The sequence below is a fragment of the Typopeltis vanoorti genome, chromosome 18 (assembly GCF_054136105.1).
Source record: "Typopeltis vanoorti isolate ZY-2024b chromosome 18, IOZ_Tvanoo_1.0, whole genome shotgun sequence".
In the NCBI taxonomy this organism is placed as follows: Eukaryota; Metazoa; Arthropoda; class Arachnida; order Uropygi; family Thelyphonidae; genus Typopeltis; species Typopeltis vanoorti.
Window position 1 is genome coordinate 42,699,708 of NC_143566.1, and position 20,272 is coordinate 42,719,979.

Genomic DNA, 20,272 nt, shown 5'->3' on the forward strand with positions numbered 1-20,272 from the left:
ATGAAACTTCATACTAACACTTTGAAACAGTGCCCACCTTGTAGTGGCACCCGCCTGCAATGCAGATCTGCTTCCGCCGGCACGGGGTTATATTTGACAAGAATATCATTTCTTCTCAAATATAATATATATTGTAACCAAGCAAAAACAAACTTTCTAAAACTGCCTCTGATTTTGAGTATATTAATAATATGGTAATACTCCATTTCACTACTTATATAAAAAATATATCAGTGCTGGATCTAACATCCACTTGATTTATATAATTTTGCATCGCTGAACTGAAGCCTTTTGCTCTGTATTTCAGTAAATACTTTTACACACCAACCAAGAGGTCACTTACAAAAAATACATCTTTTTGACATTTCAAGTTCCTTAGTACTGAATGAGTGTCTTTGCTCTCTTAAGGTTTCTTCCTGCCTTCTATGAAGAACCAACCAGTTCGAAACAGCTGTCAGGCCAGTGAAACCTTATCAAAATGGACTAATAGAAGGCAAATATATAGACGCTTGGGCAGCGCCTATGTCTTCTAAGTAGCCTGCACTAAGGCGACTCATGAATGCTGGTGAGTGTATTCCCATAAGCTCTCTGGTCAACTTATTTTAACAAAACTTTCATAGTTTCTACATTCGGCTTTGAAATAATGCTGGATCTGATATCCACTTGACTTATATAATTTTGCATCACCGAACTGAAGCCTTTTAGCTCTTTATTTTAGTAAATATCACTTCTGCATTCGTCTAAACCTTAATATTCTCCAGGTTCTAGTTTCCATTGAAGAGATCTCAAAAAAGTTAGACATGTTCACCATACAAGACATCTTTCAATCCTTCCAAAAACACTATAAAAATATGTTTGAAGCCAATAGTACTGTGGAAAACTACACTGCTTGCAAGAAGTCAACGGATATCCCAATGAGCAAGGGGTGTCTGTTGATTTCTTACCATGTAACAAGTGATGTGTTTGTAGCTGATATAAATTGGAGGAATAGGATGCTCCCAAATCAGTGCAACTGTGTCCAAATGAAATGGCTACGAGAAGGAAACTGATTAAGTTTTTGAAAGATTTGTTATGATAGGATGCCATGTTGCAGGCCTATCTGTTTGGTAATTGTTGACAAATTGGGCCATCCACAGGTCAGCAATCCATACTGACCCACTACACTTACCGGATGTGACCATATTGTGCTGCAAAGGATAATATGTAAAAACTACCATTCATCAGTGGACTTGTTGAATGCAGAGTTTTTGGGCATCAACTGGAACATGAATCTACACAAAAACATTCAAAACTGAGGCTCATAACATGGATTTCCATGGTAGGACCCAATATGCAAACTCCACATTACCTGAACCAACATGTAGCATCATCTTCAGTGGTGCAAAGAGCATGTGCAGTGGGATATGGAAGCTTGGAAAGCTGTATTATGGAACAGCGAATCATGCTACACCCTGTACTGAGCAGATGGATGGTTGTGGCGGATGACTGATGAACATATCTTATCAGAATGTGTAACCCCAACTATGAAATTTGGAAATGATGGTATGGTCCTGTTTTTTCTGGTTTGGCCTTGCACCTCTGTTTGTGGTCCCACAAACATTGAACTCTGAGAGGTATCTGGACAATGCAATTCTTCCTACTTTGTGGCATTTGTATGGAACTGCCATTGTCTTTTTCAGCAAGACAATGCACCATGTCATAAGGCCATTGCTGTACTGCATGGTTTGTCGATATGAACATCACCACACTTGACTGGCCTTGACAGAGCCCTGATCTCAACCCTAGTGAACATCTGTGTGGCCAGGTTGGTTGGCATATCCATTCTCCAGCCAAGAGGCTGTGGGTTAAAATCCCACCAAGGGCATGGATGTTTGTGATTGTCCTACAAACCATTTACCATATGCACTTCTATAACCTGTTTCCTGGTGCAGTATTACCTTTGATGTTTTTGCCCCATAAAAATCAAATCAAAACTCTGTGGAATGAACTGGATGTCAGACAAAGTCAAGGGACGTCTGCTCCGCAACAGTCCAGGAATTCATTACATACCTACAGAAAGAATGGTCCAGAATTCCCATTGATTGCTATTGTATGCTTGTGGAAAGTATGTCCTATAGGATTGCTGCAGTACTCATAGATAAAGAAGGTCTTACATCTTATTAAGGTGAGCACCATGGCTGTTTGTTCCTCACACTATGGTCTGTTGACTTTTTTCCAAGCAGTGTATAATGCTTCCAACATTAATGCCTTTCCTGTTCACATTCAAGATGGGCTTGACACACCAATTACAGCAACTGAAGTTACCAAAGCCTATAAAAAATGCCAGACAAGAAAATCCCCATGATCTGATGTTCTAAGAATAGAACTTTACCACAAGGCCTGGGATTTTATTCTTCCCATTCTAGTTATACTGTTTTAATTCTTTTCCGTATATTGGTCATATACAAATTAAATTTATAGCAAACCATGCCATCGTCATTCCAAAAATAAAGATAATGCCTTAAACAACATTTGGAGGCCTTTTTCTTTATCTAATACTGACTATAAGATATTTTTCTGCATTATCAATAACAGGCTCAAAGTAGGAATGAGATACATAATTAAAAGTACACAGGTGTTTGTGGGTCAAGCAGTAGAATTTAATCTGTTTCTTCTTCAAAGTGATCTAACTTGCCTAGTTTATGTGAAAGAGCAATCAACGGCAGTATGTAATCTTGGTGGATCTAACTCAAGCATTTGATAATGGCTGGCATCTCTTTCTGTTCCATTGGTGGCTGCTAGAGGGCTACATGGTGTGTAGTGTTTTCATAGAGCTCCCGAAAGCTAAGTATAATTTTGAGTGAAAATTGGAATATTGGTTTAAATCTTAACGTAGTATTGTTTATTTTTGGTAGCTTGTTGTGTCTGTGTGATTTTGGTGTGAATTCCGTTTTATTTAACTTAGTATTTTAACGATACATTTCATAGAATTGCACATGGCGCCAATGCGACGTAAGATAATGGCATCCAAAAATACGACACCTTTGTTCAAAAACTGTAATGTGAGGGAGTTTGTCCAGTGGGATGTATGCTTTCCCAAAAGAGGCGGGAGTTTGGATGGAAAATGATAGTGGTGGGAGAATATGCAGAAAGTGTAAACAAAGTGAGGAATTGAAGTATGTGTTAGGTCGTTAGATAGTTGTGGTTGAAGAAAGCCAGAATGTGAGTGAAAATAGTGGCTTGATAGGGAATTGCGATGTTGTACAAGATGGCAATGAGTGCTGTGATCAAAGAGAGAGTGAAAGCAACTATACAGAGAGAGAAAATAGTTTAAATGATGAAAAAAATGAGGAATTATTTGTAAAGCGTGAGATACGCGGAGTAATACACAGTGCGCAGCGGCAGTTGGAGCACCTGTAAAACTCTTTCCAGAGTGCCTCGGCTAATGGAAATAAACAAGTATTTGAAAGGAAAAATAAGCGTAAGAGTGGGAGAGTTTCAGAAATGAAGGAAAGAGTGTTGTATGGTGACTCATTATTAAGAGGTGTGATAGATGGGAGTTTAACTAAACTATACTTACCGGGTGCGAAATTTAAGGATGTAAGTGAGAGTATTAGAGCGCAAAAACATAGGGTGAAAGAATTGATAGTTGTGGTGGGTACGAATGAATTGAAAGGAGATAAATTTTTTATGAGAGAGGACTTGAAAGTATTGTTAAAGGTAGCGAAAGAAAAGAGTGACAGAGTTAGGATGGTGAGTCTGTTTCTGCGGTACGACAAAGAGGAGTTTAGAAGGAGGGCCATAATCACAAATGATTTTATGCGCAGGTTATGCAGACAGTATGATGTGGAATGGGTTTGATGGGCAAAAGGATTTATACAAGATGGATGGCCTGCATTTGAATGGATTTGGTGTGCGGAGACGGGAAAAAGTGTTGCTGAATGAAGTGAAAATGGATGTGCAGAACCGGGGAAACTAGAACTATCAAGGGGGTGGGGGAGTGGATATGTGGACATCAGTGAGACAGCTGAGTGTAAGAATGTATATAATGTACCTAAGCCAGTACTAAGGACAAGAAATCAGAATGGAATAGTTAGAATAACGCATCAAGATAGGGGTGGGACAAAGGGACCTCTACATTTCATGTATACTAATGTCAGGAGTATTAGGAACAAGAAGGAGGAATTTTTGGCCTTGGTTGGCTCTTCCTGGCCACAGGTTATTAACATTAGTGAAACATGGCTGACGAAAGATGATATAGTTAGTGGGATAGAATGTGTAGGTTATGGTGTGTTTAGGAGAGACAGAGAGAATAAAATGGGGGGGGGTGTTATTGATGATAGCTGATGAACTGGAAAATCACTAGTATATTCCAAAAAAGGAATCGTGGAAGTATGAAGTTTCAAAGTGGAATAAGTATTGATAAATAAAGAAAATATTGCTATAGATGTTTTAAAAGGAATATTTGAGGAAACGCTAATTGGAAGATTAGTAGTAGATTCTGAAAATGGAATCGTAGAACTGTGAGTTTTTTTAAAGTGGAAGAGTTAAGACTGTCAATAAGCATTAGTGAATAAAAGAAGAAGTTGCTATTTACGTTCTAAAGGAATGTTCGAGAAAACTCTGAGTAGGAAGTTTCATCTGTATTAAGGAAGCCGGATCTAACTATTATTTCTACTAAAAAGAGACAGAATTGAGTCAGGAAGAATTAATGTGTGCTACATAAGTGATAAGAAAGGATCCTATGAAAATGAAGAATAAAGTCATATATCTTCGGAAAAGGGCCTTGACACAGAGAGAGAGAAACCGGCTATGAACATTTTGTCATTGTGAAAACAAAGTGTTTAGTCTAGTCTTAAGTGTAAGTTTATTTTTATAAGGCCTTGGATCCAATTAATTTGTAGTTGGTTATGTAATATTTGTTTGAAATGTATATATATATATATATTGTTTTTGTTATATTAAATGTATTTATTTTGTATTTTGGTCTTGAGGCAGTGATTTATTTGTATTCTGAAAGAAATAGTAAAAAAAAACAGGTCATTGCACCAATCGGAGTGAACCCTTGTGCATATATAAGTACACTAGGAAATAAATTAAAAATAATTGTTGAACAGAGATCATTTCTATATACAGGATTAAATTAATAAAAATCCTATATTTAAATAATGGTGCAGTTGGTAGGATTAATATTATATAAAAATCTCTCTAATTATTAACAATGTCCTCTTAGTTTGTTGCTCTTTGCATAGGTTCTGGAAAGTTTTTTGCAAGAAGTTGACAATTTGCATGCTGTGCAAGGACAGTTCCCTAAACTATGAAGGAAAATAAAGTACTAGCATATTGTGATGATGTAGTAGGCACTTTGAGGATTAATGATTCCATGTATCTTCTACGAAATCCGTGGATTAACTACCAATGCTAACAGGACATAATTAAAAGTTTTTTAAAGTGAGATCTCAGAGGCATTCACTTTGGACTTATCCCTAAGAGAGCACTTCTTGCTATACCTTAAATTCCCTTCTCCACCCATCCAACATTACCAGCTCAAGAACTTATATACAAAAACATTGCGATCTTAGAAGACTAGAAAATTGGGCTGCTTTCCTTTTTCTTTTAAAGCTGTATCACTCAAAACCTTAATCTTACCTTCTCAGCTGTACATAATAAATATTACAGACATTAAAGAAGCTAAAGAAAAACAATTATATATTATAATAGTTTTTCTTGGTCATTTTTTTGGTTCAGCCAAGAAGTTCTTGGTATTGGCTGGACCAAATTGATAGTTGAAGAAACAGAATTTCTTCAACTATCAAAGAAGCATGGAGGCTTTCGGCTTCCAGTGTTGAAATTCTGCTCTTTAAGCAATATAGCTTCAGAAATCCATAAAATGTTACAGACCAATCACACATGTGGACCTTCTCTGGTACTAACTAGGTTTTCATCTCCTGCTATTTGGAATAAATTATTATAATGGACCAAGATTATTCCTGAATACTACAACATTATGTGCTTAACTCTGAAATTGCTACAGCATTCTTGCATTGACATTCTTTCCATTAATAATAGCAAAACTCAGTATAAGGAAATCTTTAACCTCTTCTGACACTACAGTTGGGTACTGGCAATAAGAATGTTTCATAACTTATCACTTACTGAAGTTTGAAGGATACTCTAAAAGGAGGGATCTTGCTTGGGGAATTGCATATGGTCACCTTCCAGTAAATGCAATCAAATGGAGGTACTTTAACATCAGAGATCCAATCAGTGACATGTGTTACTGATTGGAAACAGCAAACATGCATTCTATAGCTTCCCTCTTGCTCTGCATATTTAGAACAGATTATGTAATGTGCTGGATATTCCATTACTTAAAACAGAATGGGCTCTTTTAAAACCTTACATTTTGTAACACTGAACTGGTATTCCCATTCACTTGATCTATTCATGTCTTCTTGTAAGGCCACAACAATTTCTCTACTCTTCATAGTTCATCCCAACTTTGCATCATCTGCAAACATCTGAATATCCCCATCCAAATCTTCCCCAATATCATTAACATACCCATTAAATAGCAGTGGTCCTAAAACAGAACCCTGAGGCACACCACTAGTGACTTTCCTCTTCTGGGATATTGCACCCCCCTTACAAACTTGCTGATACCTATCAGATACCCAATCTCCGATCCAATGCACTAGTCTAATATCTGATCCCATCCACTTTGACTATCAGCTTATCACGCAGTAATCTATCAAAAGCCTTTACAAAATCTAAACATACCACTGTGTATCCATCTCCTTTGTCCATTAAGGCCATCACCTTATTGTAATAAGTAAGTAGATTACTAGAACATGACCTTGCTTTAGCAAATCCATGCTGTCCATCAAATATAAAACTATTATTGTCAACACAATTCTGGATCTTTTGGAGTGCATTCTAGTATTATAGATGCTTTCTAGAAAAGTTTAATGTTCTTTACAAAAATATAGCAGCTGTGAGGAGCATTTCAGTATGCTGAGCAATAGTCATCTGGGCTCTGATCAGAAATGCATCACATTCATTTTAACTCATGTTTAATTAGATGCATTTCTGTGTGCCATAATTGTAATGACAGAAATGATCAGGTTACGTTTAGCTGGAAATCAAGCACAGTTGAAACATAGAAAGCAAAATTATGTGAGATCATTGCCATATCCAGCAGCTATATCTTTTGCATCATCAGCAGGCAGTTTTATGGCATTTTCCTGACTAATGGCCTCCAATAGAGACAAGATACTGATGTGTTACTCACCTAAGGAGACAGAAGATGATCAGCCAGCATTGTGCTGTGCCTATGAAATAATATCTGAGAACATAGTCAAGTTTCTTTGAAATTATTTGAATGAATTCATTATATTGAGATCTCTGCTCTAGAGAACACCTTGTACATGAGATGAAACAATCTGTTTTCAAGCAGAAGCACATGGTACCTCCGCATTGTAAATAGAAGTTTGTGATATAGCTATTCTTATACCCAACCATGCCCCCTTTTTGTCTTTATTTTGAATGATTTATTTTTGAAAAAATATATATAATGTATATATATATTTTTTTTAGATGAATAAATCATTCTATAATGTCTGGAATAAATACATTCCAAATTATAACCTTAGAATATATTTCCAGTATTTTACTTATGTTTCAGAATTGAAAGCTATTCATGTAAAATGGCAGGTGGAGACAAAAGACTTTTCAAAACAATGAATGCTGAGGCTGGTGGAAGTCCTAATGATCTGCAAGCTTTATCACCACCTCAGAGTTTGATATCACACAGCCCAAGCAAGATGTACAGGTATAATTTATTATATATAGTAAATATATTTTTACTATAGTCAAGTTATTCATCTCTTACAAATTTGACTTAGTTCCAGGTATACTTAATTACTAATTGCTTACTTTAAGCCATTTATAGTTTAAATATGTACTAATCATGTATTATCTAGATATTTAGCATTGAGAAATGAAGCTGGTATGTAAATATGTCTCTGTCAGCAGAAGTGTGAAAAAAAAATAATAAAAACATCTATTTATAAGATGCAGATCCAATTAAGAAGACTTGTCCTATTTTAAGTTTCCCAAAATCAGAGTGCCATTTGCTCCTCATCCTTTTACCTCAAATGAGGGAGAGGAAAGAAGTTTTGTTCTCTCATGCCATCTCAAAAAAATAGAGGTGACGAAGGGGGGGAACATTTAAGGTAAGCACTAGCATAGTTTTTATGACATTATGTGGAGGAGATAGGGTCCTCATCATATGTTGTTATGTCTATAGTTAACCATGAGTCACATCATGGCAGTTAACTTCCTGGATAGGAGACAGCACTTGAATGGGATGGGCATAGTTTTTATGAAATCTGCCATAAAAGTTTTGAAGCCATATGCAGTATACCACAGGGTATAACCATAAAACCCTGTTCTAGAGATCAGAGATGCTTCTTTTTCAGGCCTATAGTAAGCAAGGTAGTGGTTGTGATCTGTGGCTTGAGTGACAGTCGTTGTTACAGTACCAGCACACCAGTAGCATTGTACTGGTAGATACAGTAAAACCCCATTTTTACGTTCCTGCCATTAACGTCATTTTCCGTTGGTCCCGTCTTAAGGCCTATTCTTACAATATATTGTTTTCCCACCATTAACAACTTGATGTGGATGGTATTTCCCGTGATTTGCGGTTTTTTTCTCGGGTGGCAACACTGATTTTCGAATCGATTTCCTCTCATTTAAATAGATTTCTGCTGAAATCTGCACATTTCTTTCCCAAATGGTGTTGCTTTCAGCTGTGATTCATACTGTGATTGAAAAATCACGGTATCACTCATCACTACTGCAAGCGTGCAAGTCACCGTGATGACAGAAACAAAACTGCCATCACGGTGACTTGCACGCTTGCAGTAGTGATGAGCTATACCGTGATTTTTCAATAACAGTACGAATTAATACCGTGAAGTTTTCATATCAGTAATTTTAAACTGTCAGTAGCTACTGTCATGGTTGCACATCAGTAGCTCGTGGCTCCCTTAACATGTTGTGATGTGATTTCACATTTACAGTGCTGTATTGAAATCGTGAACAAGGATCATACACAAATTGTGAAATCACATTCACACTTCTACGAAGTAACAGTTGTTACTTGTGAATATTAGATATCAGTGAATAAACCACAGTTCGTGAAATATCGCTTTACTAGCTTGCAGTGTTGGTGTTCGTAGTTGCAATTCAGAAGCACGTGGTATATTGCAGAATTTCTGCTACATAATTTAGTGTGTGATGGTTGCTTTCAAGGTGGTGGATGATCCATGTTAGTAACATGGAGAAAAAAGACAAAAAATGTATTTCAGTAGAAGAAAAGATGGCAATTCTGCAACATGTACATTGGCATGCCAGAACACGTGTGCAATTAGCAAAAGATCTTGGACTCTCTGTGTCCATTTTGAACACAGGTCAAGCATTGAACTCAATGCTCATAGCACCAGATTGAAATCTGGTGCTATATCAAAAAATCAAAAATATATATCCAGACATCGACATACGATGAATTGGATAAACTTGTGGCGGAGTGGTTTGTTTCTACAAGAGCGTATAAACTTCAGAGTGTGCTAGACAAATGTCCTGCACAACCTGAAGATCTGCAGCTCAGAAACATTAGATTAGTGTTCTTTCTCCCTAATTGTACAAGTTAGCTTCAGCCATTTAGATCTGGGCATCATCCATGCATTTAAATGGAAATATAGAAAAATGCTTCTTGAAAAAGCTGTGTTTATTCATGATAATTGTATGGACCCAAAACAAATGACCATATCAGTCTTGATGCCATGCATTATGTGGCCAAAGCATGGTTGCATGTTACTCCTGAAACTATCCAACTGTTTCTGGAAGGCAGGAGTTACATTTGTGGAAGAGGAGGAACAACTATAGGAGGAAGAAGATATGCCAGAGCCCAACAACTGGTATGTGATGGATGAGTCTTCCTCATTTCAAGACTATGTTGATGTTGGTGTGATCACATCGATGGTACCAAGTTCCAACCACCTTGGTGAAGAAGTAGTTGAAGAAGACTGTGATCAAGAACCTACCGTTCCTACTAGTAAAGAAGCAGTGGAAGCTATCTCTGTTTTGAGGTTATATTGCGAGTGCATCAGTGACAATGGGGCATTTAATTCCTTATACACTGTGGAGAGGCAGGTGGAACTTATAAGAGTGCAGAAAAAGCAAAAACAATCAACAATTAAAGATTCTTTTAAATAGATAAATGTAAGTAATTGTAAAGTCGTTTATTTTCAGTTATTAAATTTTGCAATCTAGTATGTAGAGTCACATACTAGCAGTAAGTCATCTTTTAGCCTTTTTTTTTAATGTTTTTTACATTTTTTGCTATTTACACTTTCCTGCTATTTACACTTTTTCATCAGTCCCCTGGAAAGTGTAAAAAAGGGGTTTTACTGTATATATATTAAATATGATATATATATATATATAAAAGTGTGGCTCCAGAAATCCACACCGTAGCTGAGTTATTAGAGACAATTGGCGAGTGAATTTTCAGCATCATTCTAAATTCCAAAATGTATTATTTTCTTCTATAATTTACATTTTTTTTTTTTTTTTTTTTTTATTTTTTTATTTTTTTAAACATTATCTCATTTACCTCAAGTTGTGGTTGCCAACAAATTTATTAAAGAAGCTTTATTTCCAGAGGGTTGAAACTAAAACTTCTGCATCTGAAATCTTTAATTTAATAGCATAGAATTTCCTTTTACACTGGGGGAGTTCTTTTGCTTGGTTGAACAGCGGGAAGGAGTGATAACAAGGGGGCCATCCCTAGAAGTTATGAAAGGAAGCTGTGAGCAAGAGGGTGAGGAGTGGTTTCTTTGCATGGAGGGTGGTTGAGCCATGTAATGCATTGCCTGATAGAGTGGTGAGAGCGAGAATGGTCAATGAGTTTAAGTAGTGGTATGATAGACTTTGTGTTTCCTAGGAGGGGACCTCCCACAATGAATGTTTTGACTCCATGGAGGCCTGAATAATAATAATAAAGAATTGCCAAAACACGTTCAATTTTAGCTGCTGGTTTTCACTAAAAATCATAACATAAACAAATTATCTTCACTTTCTTCCTTTCTTTTATCTCTGTTAAGATTCCAATCTTTATTTTTCTTTCTAATATGAAAGACTACAAAAAAAACGAACAAATATTAAAAACTCACTCTGCCATATCTTCTTTCCCCATCAGTTGTTTTGTCGTCATTGTCATAGACAATTGATAACTATTAAAGTTTTTCTTTCTATATGAAAGATTTCATATAGAAAGAAAAACTTCACTATCAAGTTCCAAAAATTCCCTTTCTCTCATTACAGTATTATAGTGTTCATTCCATTCCATGCTTCCAGTTTTAGTATCAGTCATGAAGCAAGAAAAATGAGCCGATATTACGTGTTATAGTTACAATGCTTTACTTGAAATAGAAAATCTCACACACTAGAAATGCTCAAGAAAAGAACTGAATTTTTTGTATCTTAAATTCGTATCATAAATTTATGATATGAAAAACTTTTACCTTTTACAGTTTTCATTTCCGATAAATAATTTTTTAATCAAATAAATTCATTTAGTTCAATATTAACTTTACACATATGTAAGGTTAATATTGTTTAAAATGTCTGTTTTATATCATATGATATGGAACAGACATTTTATTATTTAAAAAAAAAATTAGTTGTACATTTCTCACAATATATTGTATTTGCCGGTGTATAAGATGCACTTTTTTCTTTGAAAATAGGTCTGAAAAACAGGGTGCATCTTATACGCCGATACTCAGTTTTTTATTACTCTCATTTCTGGAAATTTTCTCTGTTCGAGTTACGCGATTTCTTTCTTGCTTCCTTGTGGTGCGTGATAGCATTGCAGTTACGTAGAGTTCAGTGGATGTGCATGCGCTGTCATCGATGATCACAGCTGTGTTCCTGTTCGTTTAACCTTTCCAATTGTTGTCACAGTTGTTGTGATCTGCCGTTAAATTTTCTCTAAATTTTTTGCAAGTTATGGCTGAAAAATGTCAGCATTGCTACAATATTGCATACAACTACATGTGATTGCATATGCTAAAGAACATGGAAACAGGGCTGCAGAGAGGCATTTCAGGCCACCCCAAACTGAGAAAATTATAAGAACTTGTCAGAATCAGGAAGAGGATGTAAAAAAAAAAGCAACTCACAGTAAATATAACCTACAATAAATTTCTGGGTTTTGATGAAGAAGATTAAAAGGTGGGTACTCTTTCCTAGTTAGATTAGGTATTTGTTGCAAGTAGACCTACTTATTACTTTATATTTGAAATACCATTATAATATTTAGTGATAAAGTTTTTTTTCCTAAAAAATGTGTACAAAAAAGGGGTGCATCTTATAAGCCGGCAAATACGGTAATTTCATTTTTAACAAAATAAACTGGTAATTATAATAAACACGAAAATTAAAATTAGCATAGTCTAATTAAATGCTGTAGTACATGTATACATTTTTACCACATTTTACCGCACCACATTTAAACCAAATATTAAATTATCACCTAAGGACAAACTCTCTCTTTTGTCACAACCAGGAGTGTATGACATGCCCTGTATGACCACTGGCTTAATATGAATAGACAGGAAGAACTGTTCTGCCTTCATCTATCCATCCAATCTACTCGTTGGACATCATCAGATGCTGTGTGGTCATGCCTTTCCTTGGTGATGTGCCACACCAGTCCTCACCAGGTGGTCTTGTTGTTTTATTGGAGGCTTCAACTCTCTGAAGATCAGTCACTCCAGACACACCATCCATTCACCTCGTTGATGGTCTACTCATCCTCTTTTTACAGGAACTTTAAATTCTGTTACTGTTTCGAGAAGTCATCCTTTCTGTGTCTCCAAAGTATTTCAACTTCTTCTGTCAACATTTTTAAGGAACCTTAAAGTTCTACCAATCCTTTCTAGCACCCATCTGTTTGTCTGCCTTTCAGTACATGATATCCCTAACAGACTTCTTTAGATTCCAAGTCCAATATCCATAACTGGTAATTAGTTTACCGAATTAACAACGCATATAAAGTATATTAATTAAAGGTAACTTTAATAAATAACTTCTATATTTCGGCAACGTCATGTTGCCATCTTCAGGAACATAAAGATATGGTATGTGCACACAGGCACTAACAAAAGCAAATGAGGAAGAAAGCAAGAAACTAATATTGTTCCTAAAGTCCTAATGGTGCCCACTGGTGGGCTAATTTGGTTGACTTGGCAATTGGGCTGAAGTTCTCAAAATGTAAGTCTCCCAAATTTGGGGTAGTTTCATGCACCCAAATTTGTTGAGGTTAGGAACGTTTTTTAGAGCTGCTGAAGATTCCTTGAATAATCTTTCGTATTTAAACTTGCTGCAGTGTATTATTTTTGTTTTCTTCCAACGAATTCTATGGTGGGTATTTAAGGCGTGGTCTGCCAGCCCAGTGCGGCTGTACTGGTGAAACCGGATATCTAAGGCTGGCAGACCATGCCTTAGATACCCACCATAGAATTTGTTGGAAGAAAACAAAAATAATACACCGCAGCAAGTTTAAATACGAAAGATTATTCAAGGAATCTTCAGCAGCTCTAAAAAACGTTCCTAACCTCAACAAATTTGGGTGCATGAAACTACCCCAAATTTGGGAGACTTACATTTTGAGAACTTCAGGCCAACTGCCAAGCCAACCAAATTAGCCCACCAGAGGGCACCATTAGGACTTTAGGAACAATATTAGTTTCTTGCTTTCTTCCTCATTTGCTTTTGTTAGTGCCTGCGTGCACATACCATATCTTTATGTTCCTGAAGATGGCAACGTGACGTTGCCGAAATATAGAAGTTATTTATTAAAGTTACCTGTAATTAATATACTTTATATGCATTGTTAATTCCGTAAACTAATTACCAGTTGTGTATGACCAACGTATAAGCCTTGCTACTACAATATCCATAAGTCACTGATGGAAAAACAGCTGCATCTAGAATTCTCAACTTTGTTCTTGTGGAGATAGATCCATCCCTCCAGATTTTAGACAATCTCTGACTGCTGTTTTAGCCATTCCTAGTCTCCACCTTATGTCTTCTGAACAGCAGTTCTTCACCACATTAATAATAAATCCCAGGTATTCAAACTTGCTGGTTTGCTGAAGGAATAAAATGCTTCCCCCTCCCTCCCAAAATTAAAAAGATCAATAATGTCACTGAGAGAAAGGGATGCTTCCCCCCCCCCCAACATTATTATCGTTTTAATTTTGCTATCCATACCGGTTACTTATCCTGGAAATGCATACCGGTTACTTATCCTTATATAAACAGATAGACGGTACTTCCAATGGCTCTTCCCTCTGGCTAATTTCTATATGGAGTATTTAAAAAAAAATACATTTGATACTACCAGTCTCAAACCTTCTATTTGGTTAAGATATATTGATGATGTGTTCTCTGTTTGGTAACATGGCTTAGACACATTAGACTCTTTCCTACACCACCTCAACAGTCAGTACCCCAGAATCCCATTCACTATTGGAAAAGAAAAAAATAATTGGTTGCCTTTTTTAGATGCTCTAATCACACATCTACCCAATGGCACCCTTTCTCATTTAACAGAAAATCCACCTACACAGGTAGATATATATACGAGGGTTGTTTGAAAAGTTTGGTAAAAAAGATAAGTTAAACACATTTTTTTGGAAAAAAATCACCTTTATTTCTTAAAATAGTCTCCATCGAGGTCTACACATTTTATTTCTCAACATAGTCTCCATCGATGTCTACACATCTGGTCCAGCGAGTTTCCAATTTTTTCATTCCATTTATAAAGTAGGATTTGTCAAATTGTGCAAAATAGTCATTGACATCCTTATTAGAAGAAAATATTTTCCCACCTAGCCAAATTTTTAAGTTTAGGAACAAGAAGTCAGATGGGACCAAGTCCAGAGAATACAGTGGATGTGGAACCAATTTGAACCTCGATTCGTGCAATTTTGCCATTGTGACAGCCGATGTGTGGGACGGTGCATTGTCTTGATGAAAGACCACTTTCTTGTGCACAAATTTTGCAAGTTTTTTCTGCAGCTCTTTTTTTAAACGGCCCAACAATGACCCATAATAGACTCCTGTTATTTGTCTTACCTTTTTCCAAATAGTCTATTATGATAATTCGTTGGGAATCCCAAAAAACAGTGGCCATCACCTTCCCAGCTGACAAAACGGTCTTCACTTTTTTCGATACTCTTTCACTGGGCATTGTCCACTGTTTTGACTGCTGCTTGGACTCAGGTGTGTAGTGGTGGATCCAAGTTTCATCTACGGTCAACAATCGTGGCACCCATCACACACACACAGCTTTTTCAAATGAAATTTTTCATGCAGGATATTATACACCCTTCAGTTGAGGTGCCTTTAATCTCATGCACTTTCACTCTGTGGTCTTCCATAACGATACCATGGATTTTGTCAATCATTTCCTTCGTAATGACCTCAGTCGGTTATCCGGAGCAGGCTTCATCTTTAATGGACTTACGACCATGTTAAGCCTTGATGGATGTTTGTGATTGTCTTACTAACACTGTGTGGAAAGGGATTCTACAACCCTACCACTTCTAGCAGACGGCTAAGGCTTCACTCCCAAAACCTAATGAGGTGCATGAGTGACCATACGACAACCAAATGTGAATAACAAACTTATTTATCTAAAAATAAATAGTCTTTAATGCTAGTGCAGAGTATCCATGAACTACATCTAACTCGACTTTGATCTGCATGGCCGAAGTGTTTTATCACTACACGAAACTTGTTTTTCTCCATATTTATGAAAATTGCAAACACAATCGTTTTAAATGTTTGCCAAACAACAACTAAGCTTTGCATGTGGCTAAAATTTTGCCAGGGGTCATGAGAAACATAATACGTGCCGACACTGGTATGAATGAACAAATTGTGTCACCGTCTATTGAAAATTTACCAAACTTTTCAAACAACCCTCATGCATAAATTTTCCCACCGTCACTCTTATCAACAATATGGGATCAGGTCACTAGAGTCTTCAACTTCTGTTCCACCCAAGCTTCCCTTACAATAGAAGTTGCATTTATTTGCCAAACCTTCCTGTCCAATGGTTACAATACCAAAAAACGTCTACAAATTATCTGTCACCTTCCACCTCCTCACATCCCTCTCAACATAAAGCATACAGTAATCCCATTACTATTCCCTATATCTGAGGAACTTCTGAAAAAATAGCCAGAACTTTTAAGTATAAGATCTACACTGTTTCAAGCACCATTTGAAGTTGTCTTCCCTTCTCTGCTCTCCTAAGGATCTGCTTCCTCCCCTCTATTCCAGGTATTTACAATGATCCTTGTTCTTGTAAATTATCATATTATGGTCAGACTGAAAGATCTGCTAACATCTGCCTAAAAGAACACAAAAAATACATCCACCATCACAGCTATGGTCAATCAGGTCATCTTGGATACCTTACACAGAATCAGATGGACGAAAACCATCATGCTTCATCACAGCAAATACAAACTTGGAAGACTTTTTAGAATCTGCAACAGACTTAAATAACTAGCCTAATCTTAATAAATACAAGGGGGTTACCCAAAAATAACCAGAATCTGAACTTGGCGCACATGAGCATTTTTTAGTTACGGATGATGTCGCTAGGCAATGCGAGTGTGCAGTTTTCTGCGCTAGTCTGGCAAGTGGCGTCATCCTGTGTGAACTGGTTCATTGTTCTGGCTGCTTTGTTTTTGTTGTTGTTATTAGTGCTTACAAGCAAATTTGGTGATTTTGTCATGAAATTTTGTTTTCTTTTGGGTAAAACTGCAGCTGAAACTATTGTTATGCTTCAGCAAGCCTTTAAGGACAATGGCTTTAGGTGAAATGCAGTTCTACAAAAGGTTATTCCCATTTCAAAAATGATGACATGTCAGTGGAAGACCAACCATGATCTGGCTAACTTTCAACAAGCAGAAATGATGAAAACATCGAAAGGTTTGCCAGGCAATCAGTGAAGATTGTCAAAAGATCATTGAGCAAGTTTCTGAAGAAACAAATTTGTCATGTCACGTGCTGGTGAATTTTAACTAAATATTTGCAAATGCCTTGTCTGTCCAGCAATTCTTGATGCAAAACAACAATGGTATTGTTCCACATCCTCCTTACTTGCCCAATCACTCTCCATGTGACATTTTATATTCTCATGGATAAAGAAAACCATGAAAGGGCAGCAATTCATTGATGTGTGGATGAAATGAAAGAAAAGTTGCTGGAGGTCTTAAACGGTATTCCAGTTGAACAGTTCCAGAACTGTTTCCTACACAGTGGAAAAAAATGTTGGAACAAGTGCATTGACTCACACAGAGAGTACTTTGAAGGAGACTAGGATATAGTATTATAAACTTTAATAAAAAAAAAAATTTTAAATATAATTCCAGTTATTTTAGTACTGCCGGATATGGCTGTATTAAACTTCCCAAAATTTGGGAAACTTTAATTCTTAGGCCTGTCTCCTACCCAACATTTAAGGCTAGCCAACAGCACCCATAGAGGGTACCCCTCATAAGACTTCAATCTTTATTTATTCTACTTATTGTTTTTGTGTGTGTTATTGCAAAAATTTTAACATGATGTTGTCTCTCTGACTGAGACGAAATATTGAAATCGATTAAACCTGCTGTTTATTTATTTCTATTTGTGCTGTAAATTATTCCATTAAAGTACAACATGAAAGTAAACCAGCACCTAAGCCTAAATACTCATTTACTAATCCTCAACTTTGTTCCTGTGGAGGATAGCTCCATCCTTCCAGATTTTAGACAAGTCTCTGACTGTTGTTTTAGCCATTCCTAGTCTCCAGATGTCTTCCGAATAGCAATTCTTCACATTAATAATGGATCACAGTTACTTGAACTTGTTGGCTTCCTCAATTCTTTCTCCATTAAACTACATGTTTCTCATGAGCTTCTCCGTGTATGTCTCCTTAGAGAACCATAATCTGTCTTGCTAGGATTGAGTTGAAGTACTCTGTTCTTACTGATCTCGTTAACTTTATCAAGAATTTGTCTTAGTTCTTCCTTGTCATACCGGCCTGGTTGAGTGAGTGATTAGCGTATCCACTTTCCAGCCAAGAGGCTACGGGTTCGATGTTTGTGATTGTGTTACTAACACTGTGTGGAAAGGGATTCTGCAACCCTACCAGATCTAGCAGACGGCTGCTTCACTCCCAAAACCTAACGAGGTGCAGGAGTGACCATACGACAACCGAATGTGAATAACTAACTAACTTCCTTGTCATTACAAAGGAGTACCATATCATCAGTGTACCTCACATTACTGATCAGTCTAATTCCTGTCTTAAGCTCATCTAATGCTACATGCATAATGTCCTCAGCATAGCTACTAAACAGGTGATGAGAAATTAAACAACCTTGCTTAACTCCTTTGTCGACCTAAAGCCAATCAGTTAATCCACCACCTGTTCTTACCATGACCTCTTGCTCACTCTAAGAGTTAGTTATCGACCTGATAATGTGTTGAGGAAAACCCATCATTTTCATTATCTCCAACAATTTGATATGCTGGACACAGTCAAAAGCTTTGGAGTAGTCTATGAAACACATTACCATAAGGAGTCTAAATTCTTTAGACTTTTCAATGATCTGTCTAAAGCACAAAGGATCTAATCTCTGGTATCCTTTCCTTAAACCTTCATGTTCCTCAGGCATCTCTTCCTCAACTTTGGCCTCAATCCTATTTAGAATGATCTTTAAAAAACTCTTGCTTGAATGAGAGACTGAACTAATATTTCTATGACTTACTTTGACTTATCTAGGTGCTGTCAGCCCGGGGGGACTTTTGGCTCAAGCACCACGTGACGCCATGGTCCTCTGCAACTATCCGACAGCCTGCAGATCCTCCTGATCCGCCCATCTCCTTCTCATCCTCCCTGATCGAGGTCGAGCCTCCCACATTTGTCTCACAGTCCTTTCGGGACCCATATGGTGCAGGCCCAGCCACCGAAGACGCTGGACTCGCAGCTCCGTCAAGACATGTGCCGAGTTGTACAATGTATGGCAGCGTTAGACCACCTCCTCCAAACTCCGTCTGCCATGACCCCTCCATAGATACGTCGTAGCATCTTATTCTCGAATACGCTCAGGTGGTCGGCTTGCCTCACTGTGAGAGTCCACACTTTGGCACCATAGAGGAGAACAGGTCTGATCAAAGTCTTGTATAGTCCCACCTTTGTAGTCCAAGACAGTAAATGCGAGGCGAAAAGGGAATGCACTTGGTAGTAGGCCACATTTGCGGCATTCACCCGACTCTGGACATCAACTTCGACTTTGTTCTCTTCAGTCACGATAGACCCCAGGTACCTGAATTCTGTCAATCTCTCAAACAGAGCAGCTCCCTCTAGATCTTGAGCAGCATGGCGACTCATGAAAAGGTACTTTATCTTCAGGCCAACGTCTTCTGCAACTTCCTCAATAGCAGTAACCAGTGCCACGGCATCATCCAGTTGGTGCACCATGACATTCAGGTCGTCTGCGTAGCCAAGAATCCTGACCTGCATCTCCATGTCAACTCCACCTGCCACTTGCTGTATGTTTCTAATTACTTTTTCCAGCACTAGATTGAAGAGAATCAGAGAAAGCCCATCACCTTGCTTTATACCGGTCTGTACTTGAAACAGGTCTGACAATTCACCTTCTGCTTTCACTCTTGCTCTCCAACCAGCTACACACACCTGCACCATTTTTTGGAGTTTTCGAGGAATTTCCAGCTCTTCTAACACCTGCCACATTTTTGGGCATATAATTGAGTCGTAGGCTTTAGAAAAGTCTATGAAAATATTATGGACTTCCCAGTTATATTCCCAGCAGTTTTCAAAAACTTGGTGCAGCGTGAAGAGTTGGTCTATTGTAGAACGGTTCCTCCTAAAACCCGTCTGATAATCACCAAGGTACTCTTCTTCATATGTTGTGAGGCGCATTAGCGTCATGTTAGACAGCACTTTGTAGCCAGTCATCAGCAGTGAGATGCCCCTATAGTTGCCGCATTGAAACTTATCTCCTTTCTTATATACAGGGGATCAGTGCCTCCTTCCACTCGTCTGGCAAACGTTCTTCCTGCCATGGCAGCAAGATGAGTCTGTGCAGCTGCTCCAGCAGAACATCCCCGCCATTCTTCAGAAGCTCCGCCA

General features: G+C 37.5%; 1 protein-coding gene across 2 annotated transcripts in view; it reads left to right on the forward strand.

Moving 5' to 3' along the window:
* Maf1 (repressor of RNA polymerase III transcription Maf1) overlaps positions 1-20,272 on the forward strand; it is a 173,980-nt gene that overhangs the window by 27,521 nt on the left and 126,187 nt on the right. For both annotated transcript variants that reach the window (XM_090408734.1, XM_090408735.1), the window contains exon 2: positions 7,664-7,810. In XM_090408734.1, coding sequence (XP_090264860.1) covers positions 7,664-7,810 — 147 coding nt within the window. The remainder of the gene's footprint in view (positions 1-7,663; positions 7,811-20,272) is intronic.